The sequence below is a fragment of the Pecten maximus genome, chromosome 8, assembly GCF_902652985.1.
Source record: "Pecten maximus chromosome 8, xPecMax1.1, whole genome shotgun sequence".
Taxonomy (NCBI): Eukaryota; Metazoa; Mollusca; class Bivalvia; order Pectinida; family Pectinidae; genus Pecten; species Pecten maximus.
Genome location: NC_047022.1, coordinates 16,343,646 through 16,369,598, shown reverse-complemented (window position 1 = coordinate 16,369,598; position 25,953 = coordinate 16,343,646). Strand labels below are relative to the sequence as shown.

The following is a 25,953-nucleotide window of genomic DNA, read 5'->3' as shown; positions in this document are numbered from 1 at the left end:
GGTTTTCAGTAGTTCTTTATGTGTGTTTCATCATATTAAGTTGAAATATGCTAAACTAACGATGGAACTAGCCTAAATTTAGTGCATATTAGAAGTTGGCATCAATAAGGTCACAGAGTCCTGGCTGTATTATAACTGATGATGGCTTCCCGAAAGAAAGAAGACATATTTTATTTTCATCCATCCAAGATAGATCAATAAACTTCCAATTTCAATCAGGACCTTACAGAAATATGCATGTGTTCAATCATATCAGAACAGCTGCAAACATTTCAAATAATTGGCAATTAATTCCTAAACCAATATCAGTAAATTTATCGACTTTAAACTTAGAAGATTACTGATTTTGCATTAAACAATAATGTTCGTTTACAGTACTTCCAGTACTTTGATTCTGATCTGTGTCTACCCGCGGTTGGAATATGGTTGACTACCTTGCATTCTGAATAACAATATATCACATGTAAAGTGCGCAAGGCCGAACTTACGTTCCCTATACAATCTGACAGATGGAGTACATAATTGTTGGTTGCCGCAAATTAAAGTGCACATGCTTTTAGAGCATCGGCCAAAGTCTCTAACTCCACTATGCTCGGCCCGTGCGCCATGAAGTGTTCTCTTGTTCTATATTGCCATAAATTGGAGATGTTCTAACCTCTTCCTGACTTGATATAAATTGTCTCCGCCGAGACTGTAACTAACGTTATATGGTCGTCACACTTAGGCGATACATCGGCGCTGTCCTTGTTTTCAATGGACCATCTTTATGTTCTCACTTCATTGAAAGCATCAGCCTTACCTGGTCTTTTAGTTTTACAAAACTGACCCCTTTTACCTCTTGGCCGCATCCTGTTGTATACCTAAACATTTACCTCCCAGCTGACTTGAAAATTAAACCAGATGTAACTATTCGTGAATATAATCAAGGACCCGGATCGCCGGACGCCGGATCAACGGATCGCCGGACTCATGTCTGTGACGTCACAGAAGGGTCTGTCTACCTTAAGGGTTTATGCATATAACTTCATATTCAATATCCATGTAAGGTTATTGTATATTTGTGTTTAGATAAAGGGGAACATCAATTTTATCATATATGTGAACATTGATTTTTTTGGATCTACTACCCATATTGAACCATTTTGATAGAACTTATTTGATAAGTAAGATTGAAATTAATACCAGTGTGTACATATTACCAGGAATGCTTTAATAACTATAGATATAGTGTGTAACTGATTTACATGTTTTTAATGAATTGTGTGATGTTTTTCATAATATTTGTTGCAGTTGGAGTGTGTGGAGACATTATTGATACAGGCTATAACTAACATGGTAATGATTTCAATGATGCAAACTATAACTATTTTATAATAATTTTTAATAATATATATAGACTATATCTAACATGGTAATGATTTCATTGATACAAACAATAAATAACTTATCAATAATTTTATTAATATGGACTATAACTAACATGTTATGATTTGGAACAATTTATTGATACAAACTGTATCCTAATGATTTTGCAGAAACAGACTTTAAAAGCATAAACCATATAAGACTAATCTACTGAAAATAATAATAACTTACTAATTAATTGATTAATTAATTAAATATGCTATATTACAGTAATTATGATCATAGATGTCACTGAATACAGATACATAACATAAAAAACATTGGTGTTGAAGAAATTTAAACTCACAACAGTTAGTCTAACTAATTTGCTATTTGAAATGTAATATCTTCTTTCTTTGGATTGTGACCTTGTTTAATTCATTTTTATAACCTATATAGATAAGACGTCTCTGATATGGTTTAATATTTTACAGCAAACTTCATATTTGAGACCTATCTTGTTTGCCATTTCAGTGTAACAAGTTTCTGTGAGTTTCCCATGGCAACACTACATGAGGGTGTTTTCCTGAAACTAAGTCATGCAGAGGCAAACATGGCGCTATATATGCCATGGCTGGCAGCTCAACAGAAGGATCATAAGAACAGAGATGATTTGTTTTGTAAGCAATTTTTAGGTGACCTGGTCCGAAAGACTGAACTTATGCCATTTCATGGCATCCATCATCTGTCATCTCATGATCTGTGCTAAGTTAAACTTTTTTCTAATATTTACAATCTTCTAGTCATGAATGACTGATCAGATCTTACCCAAATATGGTGAGTCTGGTTCCCCTTGAGGCTTGAGGGGTGGGGCATTATACAGGAAACATATAGCATGAAGATCTAAACTCCCTATCCTCGGAATGTAAGATTTTTGTCCAAATTTGGTCTGAATTGTCCTTGAATGAAGAGGCTGGATTTTGTATAACTGCCAACCCTAGGGAGATGAATGGGACCCAATAGGAGACATATTACCAAATGTCTAGAGGTAAACCTAACTGTTAAAGACGTAAATCTACCTATTAAAGTGGTAAGCCTACCTGTTAAAGAGTTAAATCTACCTGTTAAAGTGGTAAGCCTACCTGTAAAAGCGGTAAGCCTACCTGTTAAAGTGGTAAGCCTACCTGTAAAAGCGGTAAGCCTACCTGTTAAAGCAGTATAAATCTACCTGTTAAAGCATTAAATCTACCTGTTAAAGCAGTTAATCTACCTGTTAAAGTGGTAAGCCTACTTGTTAAAGTGGTAAATCTACCTGTTGAAGTGGTAAATCTTACCTGTTAGAGCGGTAAGCCTACCTCCACTTTGAGTCCAAGTATTTAGTTTAAGCATATTTTATTGTATCATAAATATACAAAGGGATCGGGCACAATTTTTCCAACTTATATTAATAGCCGCCTGAGCTTATTACAAGATCAATATAGTAAGTACATTGGTACACGCTGTAACTAATTAAGTTCCTTATCATTGGCTTGAAGAAGTTAGAATATTACTGTTCTTCAGGCTGTTTCCTCATAATAATATTTATCCAGTAATACTCCCATGGCTCGTAATAAGCCTATCTTTATTAATTGAAGCAAAAAGTGATTGATATTTTATTGTCCAGCAGTTAGCCATCTCTCAATAACTAATTCTATGGTTTCACAATATTGGGCCAGTATTATGCTGTAATGAAAGACTACCAATTTTGTTCAAAATAATGATCTTGAGATACTTTCAAGGTCACAGGGGTAACATGTTTTAAAATCTTTAAACAGCTTCTGGGATAAAGGGCTACCAGATTTATTCAAACGATTGACCTTCGCATATTTTAAAAATTAAAGGATTCAAATGTGCTGAAATATTAAAATTTCTTCTTCTTATAATGACAAAGTGGTCTAGGGTCATAGTATTAGTTAATTAGCATGCTTGGATTACTTGCTAATTAGTTTATGAAATTTATTCAAATGAACAAACTTTGATCTATTTACAAGGTCACAGGTGTGATATGTGTTTAATGTTAGTTTAAAAATGAACATCATCTATCGGCTTAATACATATCAGAACTCTTGTGACTGATAAGGCCCATGGGCCTCTTGTTGTTTTTTCTGAGAAATTTAATAAAAACATCTGTGTAGAAGTCAGGTGTGTATTATATGCAAATATATACTTATGCTGTAAGATCTTATCAAAATAACCAGGCACTTTACATTGACTCTGATATCTGTGAGATTCCAATATGATAATAATGAGGTGTTATCTTTTTCTTAGATATCAAGGGAAATCAGGATGAAGATGAGGATGAGGATGTTGTACTTGAGGATCTTGAGGTAAACACTGCCAGAGAGCACGCATTTGACCGTTTTGACCCTGTCAAGCCTCGACGGGTCAAGATTGATGGGTTCAGTGGCACTCGAGAAATTCAGGACAGTCCATACGCTTCTCATATAATCACACCTCTCAGGTAATATGATACAGTCTTCAGGCAATCTGAGGTTAAAGATACACTTTTTTCTGTATCAATACTAGTTATGTCCTATTGAGGTGCTAAATTTTACAGTTGTAGTAAAAAAATGACCCATTTTATTGAAGATTGAATGTTCATGTTACATAAAGTTGTCTTGGACATCTTGTAAGGATAAACATTACAGGAACTTAACATCTTTGTGTACTTAAAAGTTTTACGTAATGAAATGTGTTGTATACTAAAATTTCATAGTTTAAGCCGTAAGGTAAAATTCACTTTCATTAAGTCATTGTTTATAAAGAATCTGAAGTCACACTTCCATCAACCTCTATCTAGCTAAAATACCATATTTGATAAAACCATAACTAAATCAAAATTCCTAGATGAGATTGAATGACATTTTTCATGTAATTTACCTAATAAGTGTGTTAATTAATGACCAGATCCATGTTAGAGATGAGAGCCGCCACAGAGAGTGTGAAGAAGGCTAAAACTCTAGATGCTTGTTACACCTCCATTCTGCTCCTGCTGCTGAAAAACAGGTAACCATGGTAACATATTTTAATAGTAAGTAGGATATACAATGTACATGTATATGATATCACAGGTATGTCTTGTAGTAGGTAAGTATTACCCCTACTGTAAGAAAATTGCACCTCTGAGGTAACAGGTTAAGTTCTTATCTTTTGGCAGTGACACAATTTTACAAGTTATACATTTGCATTCATGTCTCCGACTTTAATTTTCTTTGTATTCTATTTGTAGAAATGCCATTGACAAGAAGTTAGAGATGGAGATTTATCGCTTCATGCATGGAACCGCTGGTCGCGTGTATGACCTTATGGAACAGAACAAGAGTGTTCGATACATAATCAAAGGCTTCGCAAATGTAAGTAAGACAACAAACGGAGGGAGAGTAAACATTTTCTACATCCTGTATACTGTAGCGTAAATGTTTGCATCAGGGAGCCATTTTATATATATACTTATATATATATGAATATACTTCTTTAAAGTAGCTCTTGATGCAAGGTGGCGTTTTTTGGTCCCCTCACCTACAATAGTTATACAAATTTAATACTCTTTTGTATTAGTTTAGATAAATACAAAACAAATGTAATTTGTATTCTTTGTAAGGGGTTTATTACATGATTGTAACATGTGTGTAATATGATATGTCGTTTAAATAAAACAACCTTTTTCAATCAAAACTTGGAAGTATTGCTTATTTTTCACTATTGTACTTTTACCTGGCAGGCTGCTGGTCTGTCTGAGGAAACCATTCAAGATAAATGTTATTTGAGGAGGAAAGGAAACATTGATATTTTTTTTTTAGAAACAGTATTTTGAGTTCTGATAGAATATAAATTATTTATTTTGATGACTTAATACAGCGAAATAAAATCTGTTGCAATTTTTACCAAATTTACAGTGACGCCATTGAGACAAAGCTTTACAGACAAAATAATCTTGATTTATTTCCTTGCAGACAAAGGAGGTTGGAGTTATACGGGAACACCTAACTACATACAGAGATTCCATACTGAATTTGTTTGATAGCAGTCTGTAAGTATATGATAATATAATCAATGAATTTTGAATCAGCCTGATTTTGCAAAAAATTATCAATCCTAATGAAAGATAACAAATAGCAAGAATACTTGAAGCCAATGTGACCCTTTCTTGAAATGTCACCGTCAGAGCCTAAAATTGTGACAATACAGCAAGTTTTAATTCCCTTGTACAAACTTTTTTTATCAGTTTTGGTTTATAGATGACCTTTTTGTATTGCTTAACAATAACATATCAATAATTCTGAAAAAAATGATTGGTCATACACAAATGAATAAGTTTTCTGGTGATTTAGTTTTAGATGTAAAGAAAACCATGGTATTGATAGTTGCTTCATAAAAAAGTAATTAATCTTATGAAGGAATGCAAACATCTGAAAAAAATATTAAACAGTGACATAACACATAGATTCTGGTATCTTAATTAGTAACATACTTCAAACATTGCAGTATTTTCTTTTACACAAAATATATTATGATTATCATGTAAAATCAGTAATTCCCTGCCTTTCAGGAATGTGAGGAGTAGCGAGTATATCACTATAGGCCGAGCAATGGCTGCCCAGGTAGAGGACATGATTCCAGAGAGGACAGATGTATTTGCTGCAGTTCCTCACATAGAGTTGGTGAGTGAAAAAACAAAGCTCTGTTCTGAGTTCAGGTCGAGTGTAAGAATTATACCTGCTGCCAATTTCATGATCCTAAGAGGTAGCTAAATTTTCTCATCTTGTCTCTTACAAACTCTCTTCTTCCTAATCTTGACACTGCCTCACTTTTGGCTTTTAGTTGAGTGTTCACCCCGGTTAGGAAGACTTTGGGTTCTGCCCTTTATCCAAGACTTACCAGAGTCTATGTATATTGATAGTTGTTAATGGTACTCTGTGCCTTGTGCTCGATCTGCCTTTTGGGTAGTTGGACAACTGATTTACCATTTGTCAATATAATGTGACAGATTGGGTGTTCTATCGGGTGTATGCTTCAATGAGGTCGACATGATGAAAATGATCACAATTTCACTTAATTGACCCCTCGCCCACCATGATATTTATCATATGACTATAAATAGGGCATAGTGTGTGTTTAAATCATTTCAGAAGTTCATGAACTTCAAAATGCGTTTCTGTGATGAAAGACTGCCAGAAGCATAGATGCATGCATTACCATGCAATTGATTTGTATTCAAGAGTATTGCATTTCTAATATACTCTTTAAATGATATTTATCATAATGATGCATTGTATATGATCTATAACGCCACTGCAATTGGAACTTGAAAAAGTTTGTCTCAAAAGTTTTCTTTTTCTTCTACATCAATAAAAATTATCATTATTTAACCTATGATAAGTCCAGGGGATCAGCACAAACACTTTTGCTATAAGTAAGTAATTACTTATAGCACTCAGATGTTAATTGCATGACAACTAAATTACAATAATGAGACCATACCCACTTCAAATCAATAATAATGATAATAGTTAAACATGTGTTTATAGACATTTATACTTTGTACTTAAGAGTGTATTAAAGGAAAGACACCTCAGTTGCTGAGACATTGATGTTTCTGTTTTAGGCACTGCAGACCCTGAGCAGTTTGAACTGGTACTGCCAAGCCCTATTTATACAGGTAGTGGGAGACACCTTACCTCAGTTACCATTGCTACAGGTATGTATTGTTACCTGTCGTACAGGTATGTATTGTTACCTGTCGTACAGGTATGTGTTGTTACATGTCATACAGGTATGTATTGTTACCTGTCGTACAGGTATGTATTGTTACCTGTCGTACAGGTATGTATTGTTACCTGTTGTACAGGTATGTATTGTTACATGTCCTACAGGTATGTAATGTTACCTGTCCTACACATACCTATTGTTGTCTGTCGTACAGGTATGTATTGTTACCTGTCGTACAGGTATGTATTGTTACCTGTTGTACAGGTATGTATTGTTACCTGTTATACAGGTATGTATTGTTACCTGTCGTACCGGTATGTAATGTTTATGTATTGTTACCTGTCGTACAGGTATGTAATGTTACATGTCGTACAGGTATGTATTGTTACCGGTCGTACAGGTATGTATTGTTACCTGTCGTACAAGTATGTATTGTTACCTGTCGTACAGGTATGTATTGTTACATGTCCTACAGGTATGTAATGTTACCTGTCGTACAGGTATGTATTGTTACCTGTCGTACAGGTATGTATTGTTTCCTGTTATACAGGTATGTGTTGTTACCTGTTATACAGGTATGTATTGTTACCTGTCGTACAGGTATGTAATGTTACCTGTCCTACACATACCTATTGTTACCTGTTATTCTGTTGTATGTGATGCCAGATATTTCCTTTGGTACATTTTGATGAAGATTAGAAACTTATTCCTCCAGTCTTGTTTCCATATGACAATTTCAAACAGTCATGCAATTCTAGCTCAGACACATAGCTGATCATCCTTGTATATTGCTTATTATCTTGTGTACTTCACATATGGTGGTCAAGTGGCACAGTGGTAACATTCGCTTGTCTTTTAATTCATTTAGACAGCTGGTGTTTGATACCCTATTCAGACATAGAGAGGTAAAGGTTTGCAACTACCCGACCAAGTGGGTTTTTTTCTGTTTTCTCTGGTTTTCTCCTACAATAATACTCCTTGAGTCAGATTACTATCTAATGGTAATAAGTGTGTGTTTTTTTCAGAGCTATTTAGAAAATTTGCGCTTGGAATCATCAGAGAAAACAACTGTAACAAGATTGCGTCAAAGACCAGATGCATTGGTGGGTATCCTCACTGAAGTATGTATTACCTTGTACATATTCTCTATAAAGTGTCACTTTAAGCATTTATTGTCAAAAAAATTTCAGAAGGAAAATTATTTCAACCTCTTTTTCATGTGACATACTGGTCATTTAAGGGCATTTGCAGGACGTCCAATAATGTTTTTTCTGATTTTAACTTTGACCCTGTTCTGTGCCAAATAGATAGAAGAGCTGATATAAAGTCAGGTAAAGGTCACTCCAAGAATTTGTCAATACAGGAACAAATTTGGGTGGAAATCTCTGATCTTATATATTTGTTAACAGTTTGTATAGTTTATATTTTGTATATTGTGTTGTAAAGATCTCAAGATGCTTGGTAAGGGTTCCTGTTATTGTTTCTGAAGAGGATATATTTCGTTTGTTCTTTAGGGAAAAAATATCGACCTCAGTGACATTATACATGGTCAAGAGAGCGAAAGGATTCAAAAGCATGAACTTTACAGTAAGTATGGCTAGGGATACATCATCGTTAGCTTACATGGACGTTTGGACCAGGTGAGTGTATGCGTCATCATCATGTCCCTCCACCATCCGGAGCTCATACACATGAGTTTCTTTCTATAAATGACATCTGGTAAATATAACCAAAATGTTTAGAATCAACATATTATATATAAAGTTCCACGGATGACACCCAGTTAAGTTTGCAGAAAAAAATTATCTGGACTGGTATTCAAGGTCACAGGGGTGAAACCTTTAAATAGCTTCTTCAGGTTAACCACACGACCTAGAATTTAGATGTTTGGCTGTAAGGTTTCTGGAATGATGACCCAACAAAATTTAGGACAATAAATGACCTTGATCTGTATTCAAGATCACCAGGTCAAATTTGCGAAAATAATCAAGTGTCTTAATTTTTCTGACTACATTGCTATGAATTACTGTTGAACAGATTTGTTAAAATATTGTACAGCATATCTGATGAATCATGAAGTCTAGTATTGTTAAACCATCCATGTTAATGATTTGTGATGCAAATTAAGCATCTAGGCCTCTTATTAAATGAAATGTTGGGATAATATATTTACTGTCTGTTGCAGTGATCGATGTTGCTGCTAATATGGCTGAAAACTTATCTGTATCAAAACTCATTGCCAAGGACTCTGTGCTTTTAAAGGTAAAAATACAATGGTTTGGGGGACAAACAATAGAAGTACATTTTGTATAACATGTATAAAGGTTCAATAAATACATGAATGTTAATTATGATTATCTATTACATGTACATAGGACATTATTGGCCAATCAGTGAATTTCTTACATGGAACATTTTGTCCAATCAGTGTATTTGTAACATGGAACATTATTGTCAAATCAGTGTATTTGTTACAAGGAACATTATTGGCTAATCAGTGTATTTGTTACATGTAATATTATTGGTTAATCAGTATATGAATGTTTGTGGAACACATATCATTGGCCAATCAGTGGTACATGGCACATTATTGGCCAATCAGTGGTACATGGCACATTATAGGCCAATCAGTGCTACATAGCACATCATTGGCCAATCATTGGTACTTGGCACATCATTGGCCAATCAGTGGTACATACCACATTATTGGCCAATCATTGTATGTCAATGAGGGTATTTGTTACGTAGATCAATTTTGGCCATTCAGTGTATTTGTTCCATGGAACATGTGGTGAACAAATATGTTGGCTTAAAGGAAAATGATTTACTGAATTATCTTGTTGCATGAAATTAAATTAATGTTGTTGTAAGATTTAATGTATTATGTACATGAAAAAAATATAAAAAGATCACACCAGGATTTCTTGGCTGTTTCAGTATGTTGTGGATACTCACCTAGACATGGTCTGGTATGACTTCCTGGTGGAGATATCAACAAATGACCACTTCCCTCCAAACCCTTACCCTCATTTTCTGTCAGTACTGCGTAGATCAGCCTGCAAGTATGTGTTTTTATCTCAACATTTATAACCTTGTATCACATCGATGACCCTTTCTTTTGTCGGACATATCAGACAAACTTGTCTGGGCCTGACTTCTGGTTACCTTACCTCATTGCACTCTTAGAAGCTACTGTCCTAGATGAATACAGTCCTCTTTTCATACAGTTCTTTAATACTGTAATAAATATATAAACACTCCTCCATGGTTACATTTTCATATTTAACAATTATTGAATTTATCAGACCAGGATACAACAAGGAGGGAAAGATTAAGATTGCTTGGATAGTTTTTCTGGCATGGATGTCAAAGGTCAAGGTCACTGTTAATGTAAATAGAAAATCATTACATGCACAACATCTTGAGGTATAAAAAGCCAATTGTAATTTAACATTTAGATTAAGCTTAGGTTTAGAGGCAGACACAGAGTCCTTTTCTAATGTGTCAGTACTCTAGTAAAATCTGTCTTGAATAACGAAAAAACTATATTAATAAATTCAAATCTAATTTGAAGGATGGACCTGTTTTTTGAGCGGACAAACGCGATTATGGAGAGAATGTGGTCCGCAGAGAACATGAAACCTGAGGACTGGGATACATATGTCTTTCACATCCCTGGTGTGGACTGTCATGGTGCGTTTTTCATCACTATCAGATATACCTTTGAGTTCCTGACTTTAGGTAGTATTTTCATGACCTTGTATATGTTGTTCATGTGTATATTAACTATTTTCCAGGTCACAGGGGCCAAATAGTAAAAACAAAAATTTGAATCTTTTCAAGTTCTAAAAGTCCCAGCTGCACTCAACTGTAGTCAGTAGGTTCCTGCTGAGTGCTATGAAATTCCTCACACCAATGACCTTGACTTATTTTCAAGGTCACAAGGGTCAGATATAAAAACTTTCAGAATCTTCCCAAGTCCCAGAGGCCTAATAATTTGTCAGCAGGTACCTAGGACACAGTTTTATAAAGTGAACTTGACCTATATTCAAGGTCACAGTGATCAAATACCCAGGGGGTTGAAAAATTCCTTTGTGAAACTTCATGTTCTAAGAGACCAGGGGGTACTCATCTTTGGCTAGTAAGTACCTCTACTATTAAGTGCTATGAAATATCTTCATTCCAGTGGTCACAGGGGTCAAATATGTTAAAAGCTTTCAGAATCTTCTTCTCAAGTTCCAGATGACCGAGGGGTCTAATGATTTGCCAGCAGGTATCTAGGTCAGAGTGGTGTATAGTTTTCTTATATAATTGACCTTTACCTATTTTTTAGGTCACATGGGTCAAAGATATAACCAACTTCAATAATCTTCTTCACAGGTATCTTTACGGTCACAGGGGCCAAAACGTTAAAACACATTTGTGAATCTCAAGTTCAATAACAGCCAGAGAACCCATCTTTTGCCATATCATATAAATGACCTTGACCTAATTTTAACTCCACAAAGACAATTAGTAAAACATTCCTTTGCAAATCTTCTTCTTATGTTCTAAGAATACTCATCTTTGACCAACATGGTTCCTGCTATGGAGTGATATAAAGTTTACTCATATCAATGACCTTGACCTGTTTTATAAGTCGCAGGGGTCAGATATGTTAAAACAAATTAATGATCATCTTTTAAAGTTTTAGAAAACCCATATGCCTAAAATCAAGTATACAGGTAACAAGGATTGAGTACTAAAAACATTCAGCATACAAATAGCCTTGGCCAATTTTCAAAGTCACTGTTGTAAAATATGAAATATGTGTAAAATATGAAATATGTGTAAAATATGAAATATGTGACCAGATTATGTATACTACATATACACAGGATCAACAATATGCTTCATATCACACTTCATATTGCTCTACTACAATATTTGTATTTTCATTTCTACTACAGGGTGTCCCACTGCTCTGATCGTACTGGACACTGGCGCCTATGTACCTCTAAGTGAAGTCATTAAGAGTTTCCAGCAGACCAAGTTTACACACATCAAGGGACCCTACCGAGTGAGTTTATATAGAAAACGTATATCGTGATAACAGTAAGGTTGTACATAACTCGGAGACCTGCATATACCATTACTTATCCTAAAAAATCTAACCTGGTGTAAAAGTTTAGTATTAAATTTAAAGTTCAGGAAGGGCTTACTGGGTATTTATGAACCACTGTAAACTTACTACAGGTATTTTAAAATTGATGATTCTGCAAAAATGAAGAAATTAGGACATGTGTCACATACTCTGGTTACCATCTATGACTGTACTAAATGGATAAGATCACAGAAATACAAGCTTTAATGAAAAGGCCATTGTCCCTGGTTTGTCATCAACAAAATACAGACCCATATGTGACATTCTGGTGGCAGGTATACACTGTATGTAATAAAAGTTCAGCCTTCCCATCAATTTGCCGAAAAAGTTTTACACCAGATAACGGTTTCTGTATAGTTTTGTTAGGAAATCTTATTATAATGAAGAAGATTTCAGCAATCAATATTAATAACATTTAAATAAAATTAAAAAAAACTACCGGCCAACTGCTGTCATGTATTGGAACTTTTGATTTAATACTTGTATCCTCAATACCAATGAAGGAGTTGAACTGTTTGTTTTTCCTAACCAGGTGGCCATCTGTATGGCGCTGTCTGGCTCTAGTATTCTGTATGGGAAGATGCAGCAATATCTAAATGAGATAGAACTACATGAGCATATCTACATCCAGGGGCCCCGAGGACATCAGCGGAATGTTATCAATATGTTTGTGTCCTTAGGTACGGTGGGTAAAATTACCATTTTGTTATTATGTCAGTAATCCCTGTTTTTTTTTGTTTTAGCTCATCTGGTCCAAAGGACTGGTGAGCTTATGCCTTGGTACAGCATCCGTCCCCTGTCTGCAGATTTCAACCTATTTTGGTGTGGAACATCCATGGGTGAAGATAACCCAATTTTGTGTATTATAAACGGTAGCCTTGGCCCTCTAGGGATCTGAGGGGGCGAGCCAAACAGGAAAATATGCACCAAATTGGTTAAAATCCTTCTACTGATGAAAGGATTCAATCAATAAGCATCCTTGGGTGAAGAGGAACTAATTTTGTATAAATAGTGGATATTGCCTTAGAGGCCTGAGCCCAATATTGGAAATATAGCAATTACTTTAAAATCCCCCATATTCACTGACATATTGAGGAGGGTGATACAAGCCCTCTTGGCCTCTTGTCTTTATCTACTTTTAAGACTTAAAACATCAGTTATGAGTCTTGAATTTTTGCAATCCTGCCTCAAATCTTCTTTGGAAACATTTGCCAGATATACTATATTCAGAGTTATATTTGTACCTACATGTACATGTATATCATTTCAGTGTACTCACATGTTCTACAGCTGATTAAGGATGGAAAGATTCCAGTGTCAGGAATCTACCTGGGAGATGGACAAGTCCGTTGGTCATGGGAAGATCTTCAGGACAACAAAGAAGACTTCGAGGAGGAATGCCGATACGTCTGCTACAGCAAGGGGGCTGTTGTTTTGAAGGTCTGTATATAGAGTTTAGAAATTTCAGGTTTAGGGCCTGGAGAAGATTTCATAATTGTTCACTATATCTGAGGTCAATTTGTATTTTGACAGGTTTGTTTGTTATTGATAAGTACTTTCTGAGTCTTTTCTTATGCTATTTGTAGGTTCCTCTTAGGGAAGAAATGTCAGAAGAACAAAGTCATGTTTTGTCAGACAAATATAAGAAAAGAAAAATAGGGAACGACCAATTTTACATAAAACCTGAATAATAAAAACTTAAAAATATTAGGTGCCAATATTCCTTTACAGTTTCAGGTACATTTTTCCATATCTATCATGTGAGAGGGGCACCTTGCATACATATTAAGTTTCAACATAATTGATAAAACAACATATTAAAACTACGACAGTCATGCAGTGTTTATTTATAGTCACTGTGTAGTATATACACTTGTTAATCTTTAGTAACTTATTAATTCATCGACTTTATATGTAGATATGTTGAGTAATTATTTAGAAAACTTTAGCTTGATTTATTTTACCAGAAATATTTAACAAGATATCACCTGATATTAATCATTCTTGGACAATCTGGCGGAAGCATGCGTGGTGTCTTACTGTGGAAGGAATCCAAAGTGTCCCACTCTAGCTGTTTCTGTTTTCCCTCCATAAATGTGTGAGAGATCAAATGTTACAGCGTTTATATTTTCAGGCTTTTGCTTTGATGGACAAATGGCGATATGTTCCTGTCCGGAAATTCTTTCTGTTGCATTACCTGTCGGACGACTCCCCAGAGTAAGTTTAAGCTTATAATCACTCATGTTTGAAACACAAATTTTTCCTCCCGTCCTGTCCTGTAGCATCTCTTCCATCGTGTCCCATACCGATGCAATGTAACTAGCTAATCTCAGGAACTGCTGATGCGATCCTCAACAAAGTGTTTTGGGGTGTCAAGTGGCAACGAGGGCATTGATGTCTTACAGACATTTTTAGCCCACCATCATCAGATGGTGGGCTATTCAAATCGCCCTGCGTCCGTGGTCCGTGGTCCGTCCGTCCCTCCGTCCCTCCGTCCCTCCGTCCGTCCGTAAACAATTCTTGTTATCGCTATTTCTCAGAAAGTACTGAAGGGATCTTTCTCAGATTTCATATGTAGGTTCCCCTTGCTGCCTAGTTATGCATATTGCATTTTGAGACCAATCGGAAAACAACATGGCCGACAGGCAGCCATCTTGGATTTTGACAATTGAAAATTGTTATCGCTATTTCTGAGAAAGTACTGAAGGGATCTTTCTCAAATTTCATATGTAGGTTCCCCTTGCTGCTTAGTTATGCATATTGCATTTTGAGACCAATCGGAAAACAACATGGCCGACAGGCAGCCATCTTGGATTTTGACAATTGAAGTTTGTTATTGCTATTTCTCAGAAGGTACTGAAGGGATCTTTCTCAAATTTCATATGTAGGTTCCCCTTGGTGCCTAGTTATGCTTAAAGCATTTTGAGACCTATCGGAAAACAACATGGCCGACAGGCAGCCATCTTGGATTTTGACAATTGAAGTTTGTTATCGCTATTTCTCAGAATGTACTGAAGAGATCTTCCTCAAATTTCATATGTAGGTTCCCCTTGCTGCCTAGTTATGCATAACGCATTTTGAGACCAATCGCAAAACAACATGGCCGACAGGCAGCCATCTTGGATTTTGACAATTGAAGTTTGTTATTGCTAATTCTCAGAAGGTACTGAAGGGATCTTTCTCAAATTTCATATGTAGGTTCCCCTTGGTGCCTAGTTATGCATATTGCATTTTGAGACCAATCGGAAAACAACATGGCCGACAGGCAGCCATCTTGGATTTTGACAATTGAAGTTTGTTATCACTATTTCTCAGAATGTACTGACGAGATCTTTCTCAAATTTCATATTTAGGTTCCCCTTGGTGCCTAGTTATGCACTAAGCATTTTGAGACCTATCGCAAAAAAAACAACATGGCCGACAGGCAGCCATCTTGGATTTTGACAATTGAAGTTTGTTATCGCTATTTCTCAGAATGTACTGAAGAGATCTTTCTCAAATTTCATATATAGGTTCCCCTTGGTGCATAGTTATGCATAAAGCATTTTGAGACCAATCGGAAAACAACATGGCCGACACGCAGCCATCTTGGATTTTGACAATTGAAGTTTGTTATCGCTATTTCTCAGAAAGTAATGAAGGGATCTTTCTCAAATTTCATATGTAGGTTACCCTTGGTCTGTAGTTATGCATATTGCATTTTGGGACCGATCGGAAAACAACATGGCCGACAGGCAGCCATCTTGGATTTTGACTATTGAAGTTTGTTATCGCTATTTCTGAGAAAGTACTGAAGGGATCTTTCTCAAATTTCATATGTAGGTTGCCCTTGGTATGAAGTTGTGCATTTTGGGAGCGATTGAAAAACAACATTGCCGACAGGCAGCCATCTTGGATTTTGACAATTGAAGTTTGTTATCGCTATTTCTGAGAAAGTACTGAATGGATCTTTCTCAAATTTCATATGTAGGTTCCCCTTGGTCTGTTGTTATGCATATTGCATTTTGGGACCGATTGGAAAACAACATGGCCGACAGGCAGCCATCTTGGATTTTGACAATTGAAGTTTGTTATCGCTATTTCTGTGAAAGTACTGAAGGGATCTTTCTCAAATTTCATATGTAGGTTTCCCTTGGTCTGTAGTTATGCATATTGCATTTTGGGACCGATCGGAAAACAACATGGCCGACAGGCAGCCATCTTGGATTTTGACTATTGAAGTTTGTTATCACTATTTCTGAGAAAGTACTGAAGGGATCTTTCTCAAATTTCATATGTAGGTTGCCCTTGGTATGAAGTTGTGCATATTGCATTTTGGGACCGATTGAAAAACAACATTGTCAACAGGCAGCCATCTTGGATTTTGACAATTGAAGTTTGTTATCGCTATTTCTGAGAAAGTACTGAATGGATCTTTCTCAAATTTCATATGTAGGTTCCCCTTGGTCTGTTGTTATGCATATTGCATTTTGGGACCAATCGGAAAACAACATGGCCGACAGGCAGCCATCTTAGATTTTGACAATTGAAGATTGTTATCGCTATTCCTGAGAAAGTACTTAAGTGATCTTTCTCAAATTTCATATGTAGGTTCCCCTTGGTCCCTTGTTATGTATAGTGCATTTTAGGACCAATCGGATGACAACATGGCTGACAGGAAGCCATCTTGAATTTTGACAATTGAAGTTTGTTATCGCTATTTCTTAGAATGAATTAAGGGATCTTTCTGAAATTTGATATATAGGTTGCCCTTGGTCCCTAGTTGTGCATATTTCATTTTGGAACCAGTCGGATAGCAACATGGTCGACAGACAACCATCTTGGATTTTGACGAAGTTTGTTATCGCTATTTCTGAGAAAGAACTGAAGGGATCTTTCTGAAATTTGATATATAGATTGCCCTTGGTCCCTAGTTACACATATTTCATTTTGGGACCAGTCAGATAACATCATGGCCAACAGACAGCCATCTTGGATTTTGACAACTGAAGTTTGTTATCGCTATTTTACAGAAGGTACTGAAGGGATCTTTCTCAAATTTCATATGTAGGTTCCCCTTGGTCTGTCGTATTGCATTTTTGGACCAATCTGAAAACATTGTCGACAGACAGTCATTATCGCTTAATCTCAAATTTCAAAGTTCCCTTTGTTTGAAAAGTACTGGAGAGATGTTTCTCAATTTACACAGATTAGTAAGAGGAAGGGAAAAATAGAGAAAAGATCAATCTGACATGGAACCTATAAAGATCATTCAATGGTGGGTGCCAAGATCCCTCTGGGATCTCTTGTTTTATATATTTATTTATCTATTTTTTCTAAATTTTCATCTTATTGTAATTTCAATTAATTCACTCTTCATTTTCAGAGGGGAACTTTTCTACGTCAGCAGACCTTTGGATTTTTATCAGAGCATTTTTATGGAAAAAGATAGAGTAAGTATTTCTATTAGTATCTTTTAAGAAATTTTATAGAACTGTAAAAATACTGGTTTATCATTGACCCAAGACTGAAAAAAGTAAATTTAATATTCCTTATCAATATCAAACTGAATAAGATTTGAAACTTTGTCTTAGGTTGGTAACTGCTCTGGAAAGTCGAGACAATCTTGATCTTATGTGACGTCTTTGAATTTTACAAAAGAGTGTGCTCGTTACAAAATATAAAACTTTGGTATTATAATATTTGCTTTTACCTGCACCTCTTTTGCTTCATCTAAACAACTTTTGTTTGAACAGTTTTTGTTTTTTTGCTGATGTTCACTGAATTTACAGTGTCTGAAATGGCTGTTTTTTGAATGCTGTAAAAACCAGGAACTTTGTCATTGTTCATAATTAAAAGGACAGATGTCACACAAATATCGGGTACCACTTTTGATATAAAAAAAAACTTGTAGGCAAGATATACATTGAACCCTTGGACAGAATTTATTCATATTAACACCATAACGTCACAGCTTGAAATTCTACACCAAATTAGATTTTGGTGATCATCAGTCAGGAGTTAAGGTCAGACACTGCACTTGGCAACTTTAAAACACTTGGTACATAGGATATCTAAAAAAAAAAAAGCAAAGACAGAGTAGCATTACTGGTACCATCTCAGGATGGTAGCTTCATAATTGGTTGCTAAACCAGCCATATTGTGAAATACAAATAGTCTGTCCAGTTTGATTGGTTATAACTAGCATACATTAAACACAATGATTGGTTATCTGCTGTCTGTGATGTCACCATTCGTGAAGGTACAATTGGGGAAAATAATTGCAATAAAATAATAATATAAAAAAATCGTGAGCGAAAAAAAATCAGAGAAATCCAAATGTTCATGCATACAAGATTGCTGGACATGGATCTGCTATTGCAGGCATAGCAGTGCTGAGTATGAGAGAAACTTTACAGTACAATCTGACTGAATGTTAACAGTTGTCCTCTCTGGACAACTTCACAACAAATTTTATCTCTAATAAATAATTCCTCAACATACTGTAAAAGTGGATATTTTTGCGTGTGGAAATTTTCGCTTAGCCAGCTTCCAAAGTGTTCGCAGTGTGGATATTTTCGCGCGGTCAAGATATTTTTGGCGCTAACTTGTATCTTTTATATTTAGTATTTTTATGTGTTAATATATTCGCGTGTGGAAATTTTCGTGGAGATTTACTGATAGCGAAATAAGCGAAAATTTCCACACTGCGAATATTTCCACTTTTACAGTAACTCCCTGAGCTTCACACATGCCAATCTATCACAACTTTATTGTAACTGCTTACTAATAAATAATGCTCTTAGTAGCCCTCTTACCTTTTAAGGTAGTTAATTTATACTTATATAGAAGTTTTAATTTGACTATACATCTGTTATAGGCTGCCTTTCACTACCAAAATGGTGGTACCAAGAACGGAGGTGATCCAATGAGCGGCGCTAATGTACGGTCTGCTCAACGGTCTCTGGAGACATTGCTCCTTGACAGTCAACGTCGATGTGACTGGCTAAGTGTTCACAGAGGGCTTCTCCTGAGGAGCCTTCTGAATGAGGTAGGTAAAAATTAATGATTGTTTGCTGATTATGGAAGTTACGTATTCTCGGACTGTAATGGCCATGACCGTTCAGAAGCTATTCCAGTAGATAGTGTTGAAATACATAACACCGTCAACTAGAGGAGCATTGTGATTTAATTGTGTACCAATCAAAATGTTAAAGATGAAACCACATCACCTTGAATCATCGAAGCTGTACAGAACATGCTGTTTAATCGAACTGTAATTCCCAGATAAAGTTTGAATATTATCAGGGTATGCCATGCATGTTCTAGATATCATTCATTAGTTAGGATATCTTTGTGACATTCTTTGTCTTTTCTGAAACAGAATCGGGGACACCTTGCAGAAACTTGGCGAATGTTGCACAGTCGAGCAGCAGAGATAGAGTATTTGATCTTTGTGATTGATGCCCTCCAAGACCTTGTCCAACTCATGATGGAATACATAGATCATAATAAAAAGAAGTTAGGGGATAAAGCGAAAAAGGGAAAGAAAAAACTAGCTGAGCAAAGGGCTGAATTGGAGGTATAGTTTTTAACCTGTAAGCTGTCCATTTTCAAAATTACTAATAATTTGCAGAGTTATCTTGACTGAAATAAAATTATACAGAAACTTTCAACTTTTCTTAATAGTTGCTACTTGTCATGAATGACGGACTGGATTTTGACCAAATTCCTTGGTTGAAGGCAACTCAGTTTTGTATAATAGTGGGTCTGCATGAACTCCATGGGTTGTAAGGGACAGAGCTCCATGGGTTGTAAGGGACAGTGATCAATTTGGAGAAAGGACCTCTTAAAGGAATTTTGCCTAAAACCAATTTGACCAATACCAGGTGTTTTTTGTAGCAACCTTAGAGACAACCCGTGAGGAAATTCTTAAAAGTTCAAAAGGTCCCAGGGTCCTGTGCTATGGCCTACTTAGTGTTGCCCACTTATAGAGGTGCACACCAAGGGTCACTTTTTTTATCCAAAAAACTATCATCAAAACAATTGCCATACACTGTCAAATAATCTTTTATTTTCAAGAGTATGATTTCCTGCAAATTATGAGCTCAAGTATGTAAGTAGATATTGCACAATATTTATATTTCCATTTAATTCAGACTCAATGAACCTACCATAGTTAACTCAAGTCATTTTTCAATGAACTATATCAAGTCCGGCGTTGGAATACATTTGTCATTCTAAAAGTAGCTATAGGGGACTATATTTTTTAATTCCTTTTCAGAAGTGGTCATATTTATATGAAATAAATTCCATTAAAAATAATATTGGTTTAATTCGTTATTAAGTTTGTTCACGAAAGAAATCCTGAAAGTAATAACCATATGTAGACAAAGAGTGATGATGTACATTTCGGTAAGTTCTGTAGTAGACTTGCACAAGTCCCTATTTGTCAAGGACATAATATTATACAAAAATATCAAAACAATATAAATATAAGGATTGAATAAAGTTATGTTGAGGTGTATGGGGGTGTAAACCTCAATAGGTCTTGAGACAATTTTTATGAACTGGTTTCGCAGTTCATAAAATTTGTCTCAAGACCTATTGAGGTTTATACCCCCATACACCTCAACATAACTTTATTCAATCCTTAAATGAATATGTAACATAATCATAAAGACAAAAAATGTTGAAATTTTCAAACACATTTTAATCTATGTCAATACTTTAAGGAAGTGATACACTCTATTCCTGTTCTTGTGATGTTGAGTAATGATGGTCAATATTTCCAAAAAATTGGAAACCAGTAGATTTGTCATCTAAACGTCAAATTACAAGAAGGTAAATTTTTAGGAAAATCTAATAATAAATGGACTATGTCCATATTTGACAGTTAAACACAAAAACTAAAGTAATTCATTTAATAGAATTCAGATGTTTTTCATCTAGAATCTGATATTAGATCTAGGCTTTTTGCATTTAAAGGAAAGTCTTGACATCCATGCATGGTACTGTCAGTGGCAGAGTCCAAAATGGGAAGACATTTGTTAATGAGAGTGTTACCATGATCACTGAAATATCCAGGTGAGCAATGCAGGCTCTCTGGACCTCTTGCTTTTGTTCAGTAAGGTATCTGGGATATTTTTATGCCCCCGCCATGAAATGGGGATAGTGTTACCGATGTCTGTGTAGTCTCGTCCCATTCCCATTCTAATGGAATGTAACTAGCTGATCTCAGGAATCACAGATGCGATCCACACCAATCTGTGTTTGAGGGTGTCAAGTCGCAGCAGGGGCATGTATGTCTTATAGACGTTTTCTAGTTATTAACAAAGTTGACTCACATATAGTTTAGTGTTTTCATGTGTCTCCAGGGTCCAATCAAAGAGGAGATATTTGGAAAGATGGTGATGGGATTTCACGAGAAACTGCTGAATGTCTGCCATGCCCGTGTTGTCCTGGCGAGAAAGCACCTGGCAACTGTTATTGAGGAGAAAATACAAGCAGTGTTAGAAGAAGACGAAAAACTGGATAACTATTATTTGGCCTACGAACCTCAGGTATAGAAATCCCTTCCACTGGCTTTCATTCAGAGAATTTATTATGATATGATTTTCTATAATCAGTTTATTAGTCCTGTAACGGTGAACAGCTGGGGAGACCATGAAACAATGAATTGTCAATTCTCAAAAAAAAAGGAAATTAATTCTAATAAAATTTGATTTTAAAAAAATATTTTGTAAAAGACTAATCTTTTGTTGAGATTGTTAATTGGACAAATATTGATCTTTGTTGTAGACACTCTTCAGATTAGAGGAGATCAAGCACATGCTGCAGTTTATACAAGACACAGTAGCAGGCGATGTCCATGCAGTTTGTCCTTATGCCAACAAAATCCTGCAATCTTTGGAAAAGAATGTGAACAAATCAAAACAGCGGCGTGCCTCAGTTGATTCTATTGCACTTAGTGACCCCAAGATGTACCAAAGGAGTATGCGTCGTCAACCGATGGACAAAGTCTGGTTCTTCGGATAACTTCAGAGTCTGATGGACGTTGTTCAGTTGCAAATAACAGCTTAACAAGACGTTGCTTAAAATTATCTCAAAATTTGATTTTAAAGACTATCCGCTGAAAATTTATCAACATTTTTGTTTCTTTTATTTCCAAATAATCATTCAACAAGTGATTTACTTATAAAATTCATTACTTTTTATAAATCTTTTAGAAAAAATGTTTAAATAAATGTTAAGTCTAGCATGTTTTAAATGTTCTGATTTTATTCATACATGTACATGTGGAATAGCGAGAAAAAAGTTCATGAACAGTTCATAAACTGGATCATTTTATTTGTAGTACTTGAAATTTCATAAAATTGTTCATTAAGTAGTGCGTGAAATTGTTCATTTATAAGTAGTTCATGAAATTGTTCATTTATAAGTAGTTCATGAAACTGTTCATTAAGTAGTTCACAAAATTATTCATTAAGTAGTTCATGAAATTGTTCATTTAGTAGTTCATGAAATTGTTCATTTAGTAGTTCATGAAATTGTTCATTAAGTAGTTCATGAAATTGTTCATTAAGTAGTTCATGAAATTGTTCATTAAGTAGTTCATGAAATTGTTCATTAAGTAGTTCATGAAGTTGTTCATTAAGTAGTTCATGAAATTGTTCATTAAGTAGTTCATGAAACTGTTCATTAAGTAGTTCATGAAATTGTTCATTAAGTAGTTCATGAAGATTAAATAGAACATTTCTGTGGCATTGGAATTACTATAGTCACTGTGGTTCTAATTTTTGTTGGGTTCTTTGTTTTGCTGTTTTCAAGGATAAAATAAAGAGCAGAATTCAGAATAATACAGAAGATGACCATCAATATGAAATAGAAATATTTGTGATCTGTTTCCAAAGGTAAATGAAAGAATGTATTTGTTTTGCTGCAAATGCTTTGTATATTTCCAGAACATTGAACCATCAAAATCAAAACCTTGTTAATAGATGTGGGAACTTATAATTATATGTGCTAATTATTATTTGGCTATTTTTTACGAGAGTGAGATGAGATTCGATTGTTTGTTAAAAATTTACCAAACACTTTACATGGGAACTGCTAGGAATTGTCAGGTAATACTGTAAAGTTATCTGCATCTACTTATCTATAAAATATATATCCTGTGAAATTTATCCTTATAGCAGAGACCGAAAAGAATTAAATGTACGGATGTTGCTTATTCATAAACAGGCAGTGTCAGTCTAAGAGAGTCTGACAGTTAATAAACTTTGGTTTAATTACAGGTCAAATGTATTAGGCTTTATATTCTATGTTTATAATCTACTCTCAACATTTGTAAGCTACTTGCGACACGAAATTCTTTGCACAATGACTGAAAATCAGAGGAGATATATATCATGGTCAGACTAAATGTGATTGTGTATGTACTTCTAAACATTTAAATTAAGTTTAAGTAATTATGTAGATTTTAGAGTGATATAGAAGAATGTATGGGTGAAGTGTTCTATGATTCAGGGCACTGTTCTTATAAAGGTGATTACAAGCTTATCGCAGTATAACAATTTCAAAATTCAGATAAAATTGTTCTGGTAAAACTAACTTGACAGAATTTTGTGAAATTATACAATACTTGTCAGTCTCTTAATTGCTTCCTTCCTATATTTCAAGGAATATACTCACACAGGTTTTTAAGTAAAGAAGAAGTGATATTTCAACTAATCAAGTGATTAAGCTAATCAGCTTTTAAACGACTGGGCCCTGGTAATTTAACTGAAGCTGTAGACTAAGTTATATGTGAGAGAGCACCAGTGCAGTGCCGGGTTCACTTCTGGTACTTAAATGATCGTTAATGTATTAAATGCCAAACAAGTTTACAAAAACTTCATTAGTGTGTAATTTCTGATGAAAAGTGATAATTAGAAAGTATTTTGTTATGATGATGATGTCCAGTGCTGGATAAGTGTTGATTGGTCCAATTAAATTATGTGATCCCTAAAAAGTTAATAAAGCTGTGTAATTCAGTCAGCTTAATCAGATTTACTCAGCCAGTGACAGCTTATAATTTCATTGCTCCTGCAAGGTATTTAATCCAGACAAGATGGCTTAGGATTCATGGATATTCCATTTATTACTAAGGATTAATTAACCATATCAAAAATTTAATAGTTAATTAAGGGAGCTCCAGTATAAAAGTATTTCCAAGTATGAAAATCAACATCTGTGTATAAAAGTCTATTCTAAACAATTACTAGTTATCTCCCTTTTTCTAGTAATTAATACACTGAGGTGGGTTGCTTTCATTTTTGCGGTCCAAACAGTTGGACTAGTTGGGCCGGTGTTGTTTGTTTATGAAATAAAGACAGACCTGGTGATTTTATATTTTTTTCACTCGAGCCTTCAGCCTTGACAAAGACTTCCATTAGGCCTGTATTTGTCATCTGCAGGTCCGTCAAGAAATGTTTGGAATATTACATTCAAAAACTGACGAACCGGTTTGTCCGCATAAACGAACAGACCCCTAGTATACATCTGACCATGCAGTCAATATAGCCAAGGTACTCATGATGCTGTAAAGGTAATGGGAGCTATCTCACATACATGTAATACCAGTCATGACCATAAGAGAACGAGTCAAAGAGGAAAACTGCAACAAATATTATTGTGCTATTGTTAAATATGTAATAGATATGTTCCTGTGTAATAAACTTAGTGATAGACTTGAGAATTTCTTCGTGTTATTTTTGAGCAGTGACTACAAGGTGATGGATTGATCGAATTGGATTGGCATTTCTTCTACACAGTGCTTAATCTGTAAACACTTGCAAATAACATTATTATTAGGACGCCATTGGTTTAACAGATTAACAATGTAATAAGGACTCGGATGATAGGGAAATAGTAACTTTTGAGTGATTATATCACTTATAACATTATAGCTCTAGAATTTTAAAAGTGTGTGTATGTTATAGGGAATTTATTAAACTTTAGATTTGTGGGGATATCAAATAATTGAACTTTAGTAATAAATTAGATAACGACATAGCAAAGAGTGTAAGGCTCTGTTTATCATATAACTAATAGAACATATTTATGATAATGTAAGTGAAAACTCTCCAATTAATTTCTATATAAGACAGGATAATTTCAACTTGGGCTATTTGTTTTCTATAAAAAACAATTGTGTGACATCATATGTTAATGGGATGTATATCATTTATGATGTCAAGATAGTGTTATTATGTCTCTGCTTTGAATAAATATGTTTTTTTTCTAGTTCTTCTATATGTAACTTCTAAACCATTGAAGAATATATGTTGATGAACTATTCTTGATCACCTTAAGCCGATGTGTACAGTAAAATAATGGAGAACTTGAATTGTGTATCAGGATTTTGTGAACACCTGAGAAAAAAATAAATATATGCATGCATGTATAACATGTATAGTGAAATCCAAAAATAATTTTAAACTTACCAATTTAATGTAAGAGTGCTTTAATCAGGTTGCAGCTTTTCTGTGAAGTAGATGTTTTTAGGTCACCTGAGATAAGTCTTCGTGCGTCCGTAAACAATTGACATTTTTGACTTCTTCTCAACAACCCCTAAACCAAATTCAATGAAATTTAGCGGGAAGCTTCTATGGCTAAAGGTCAACCAAAAACCAAAATTGTTAATTATATGGTCCCCACCCCCAAGGGGCCTGAGGGGCTGGGCTAAAAAGGGTCAA

The 25,953-nt window shown here is 35.0% G+C and overlaps 1 protein-coding gene across 1 annotated transcript; it reads left to right on the top strand.

The window, feature by feature from the left end:
• Window positions 1-1,883: 1,883 nt before the first annotated feature.
• Window positions 1,884-24,953, top strand: LOC117332879. Its single transcript, XM_033891941.1, has 21 exons — window positions 1,884-2,024; window positions 3,652-3,844; window positions 4,291-4,389; window positions 4,613-4,736; window positions 5,337-5,413; window positions 5,933-6,044; window positions 6,989-7,081; window positions 8,118-8,195; window positions 8,607-8,679; window positions 9,278-9,354; window positions 10,030-10,154; window positions 10,667-10,785; window positions 12,042-12,151; window positions 12,768-12,915; window positions 13,506-13,675; window positions 14,370-14,452; window positions 17,601-17,667; window positions 19,095-19,265; window positions 19,599-19,796; window positions 21,592-21,777; window positions 22,016-24,953. Exons 1-21 carry the CDS (start codon window positions 1,904-1,906, stop codon window positions 22,250-22,252), a joined length of 2,661 nt encoding a protein of 886 aa, XP_033747832.1. The 5' UTR covers window positions 1,884-1,903; the 3' UTR covers window positions 22,253-24,953.
• The last annotated feature ends 1,000 nt before the right edge of the window (window positions 24,954-25,953 follow it).

Excerpts from the sequence above, each read along its gene's own strand:
- LOC117332879 (XM_033891941.1), top strand. The coding sequence starts at position 1,904 with ATGGCAACACTACATGAGGGTGTTTTCCTGAAACTAAGTCATGCAGAG. Across the intron at positions 8,680-9,277 it reads TCAAAAGCATGAACTTTACA|TGATCGATGTTGCTGCTAAT; the intron begins GTAAGTATGGCT and ends TGTCTGTTGCAG. Across the intron at positions 9,355-10,029 it reads AGGACTCTGTGCTTTTAAAG|TATGTTGTGGATACTCACCT; the intron begins GTAAAAATACAA and ends TGGCTGTTTCAG.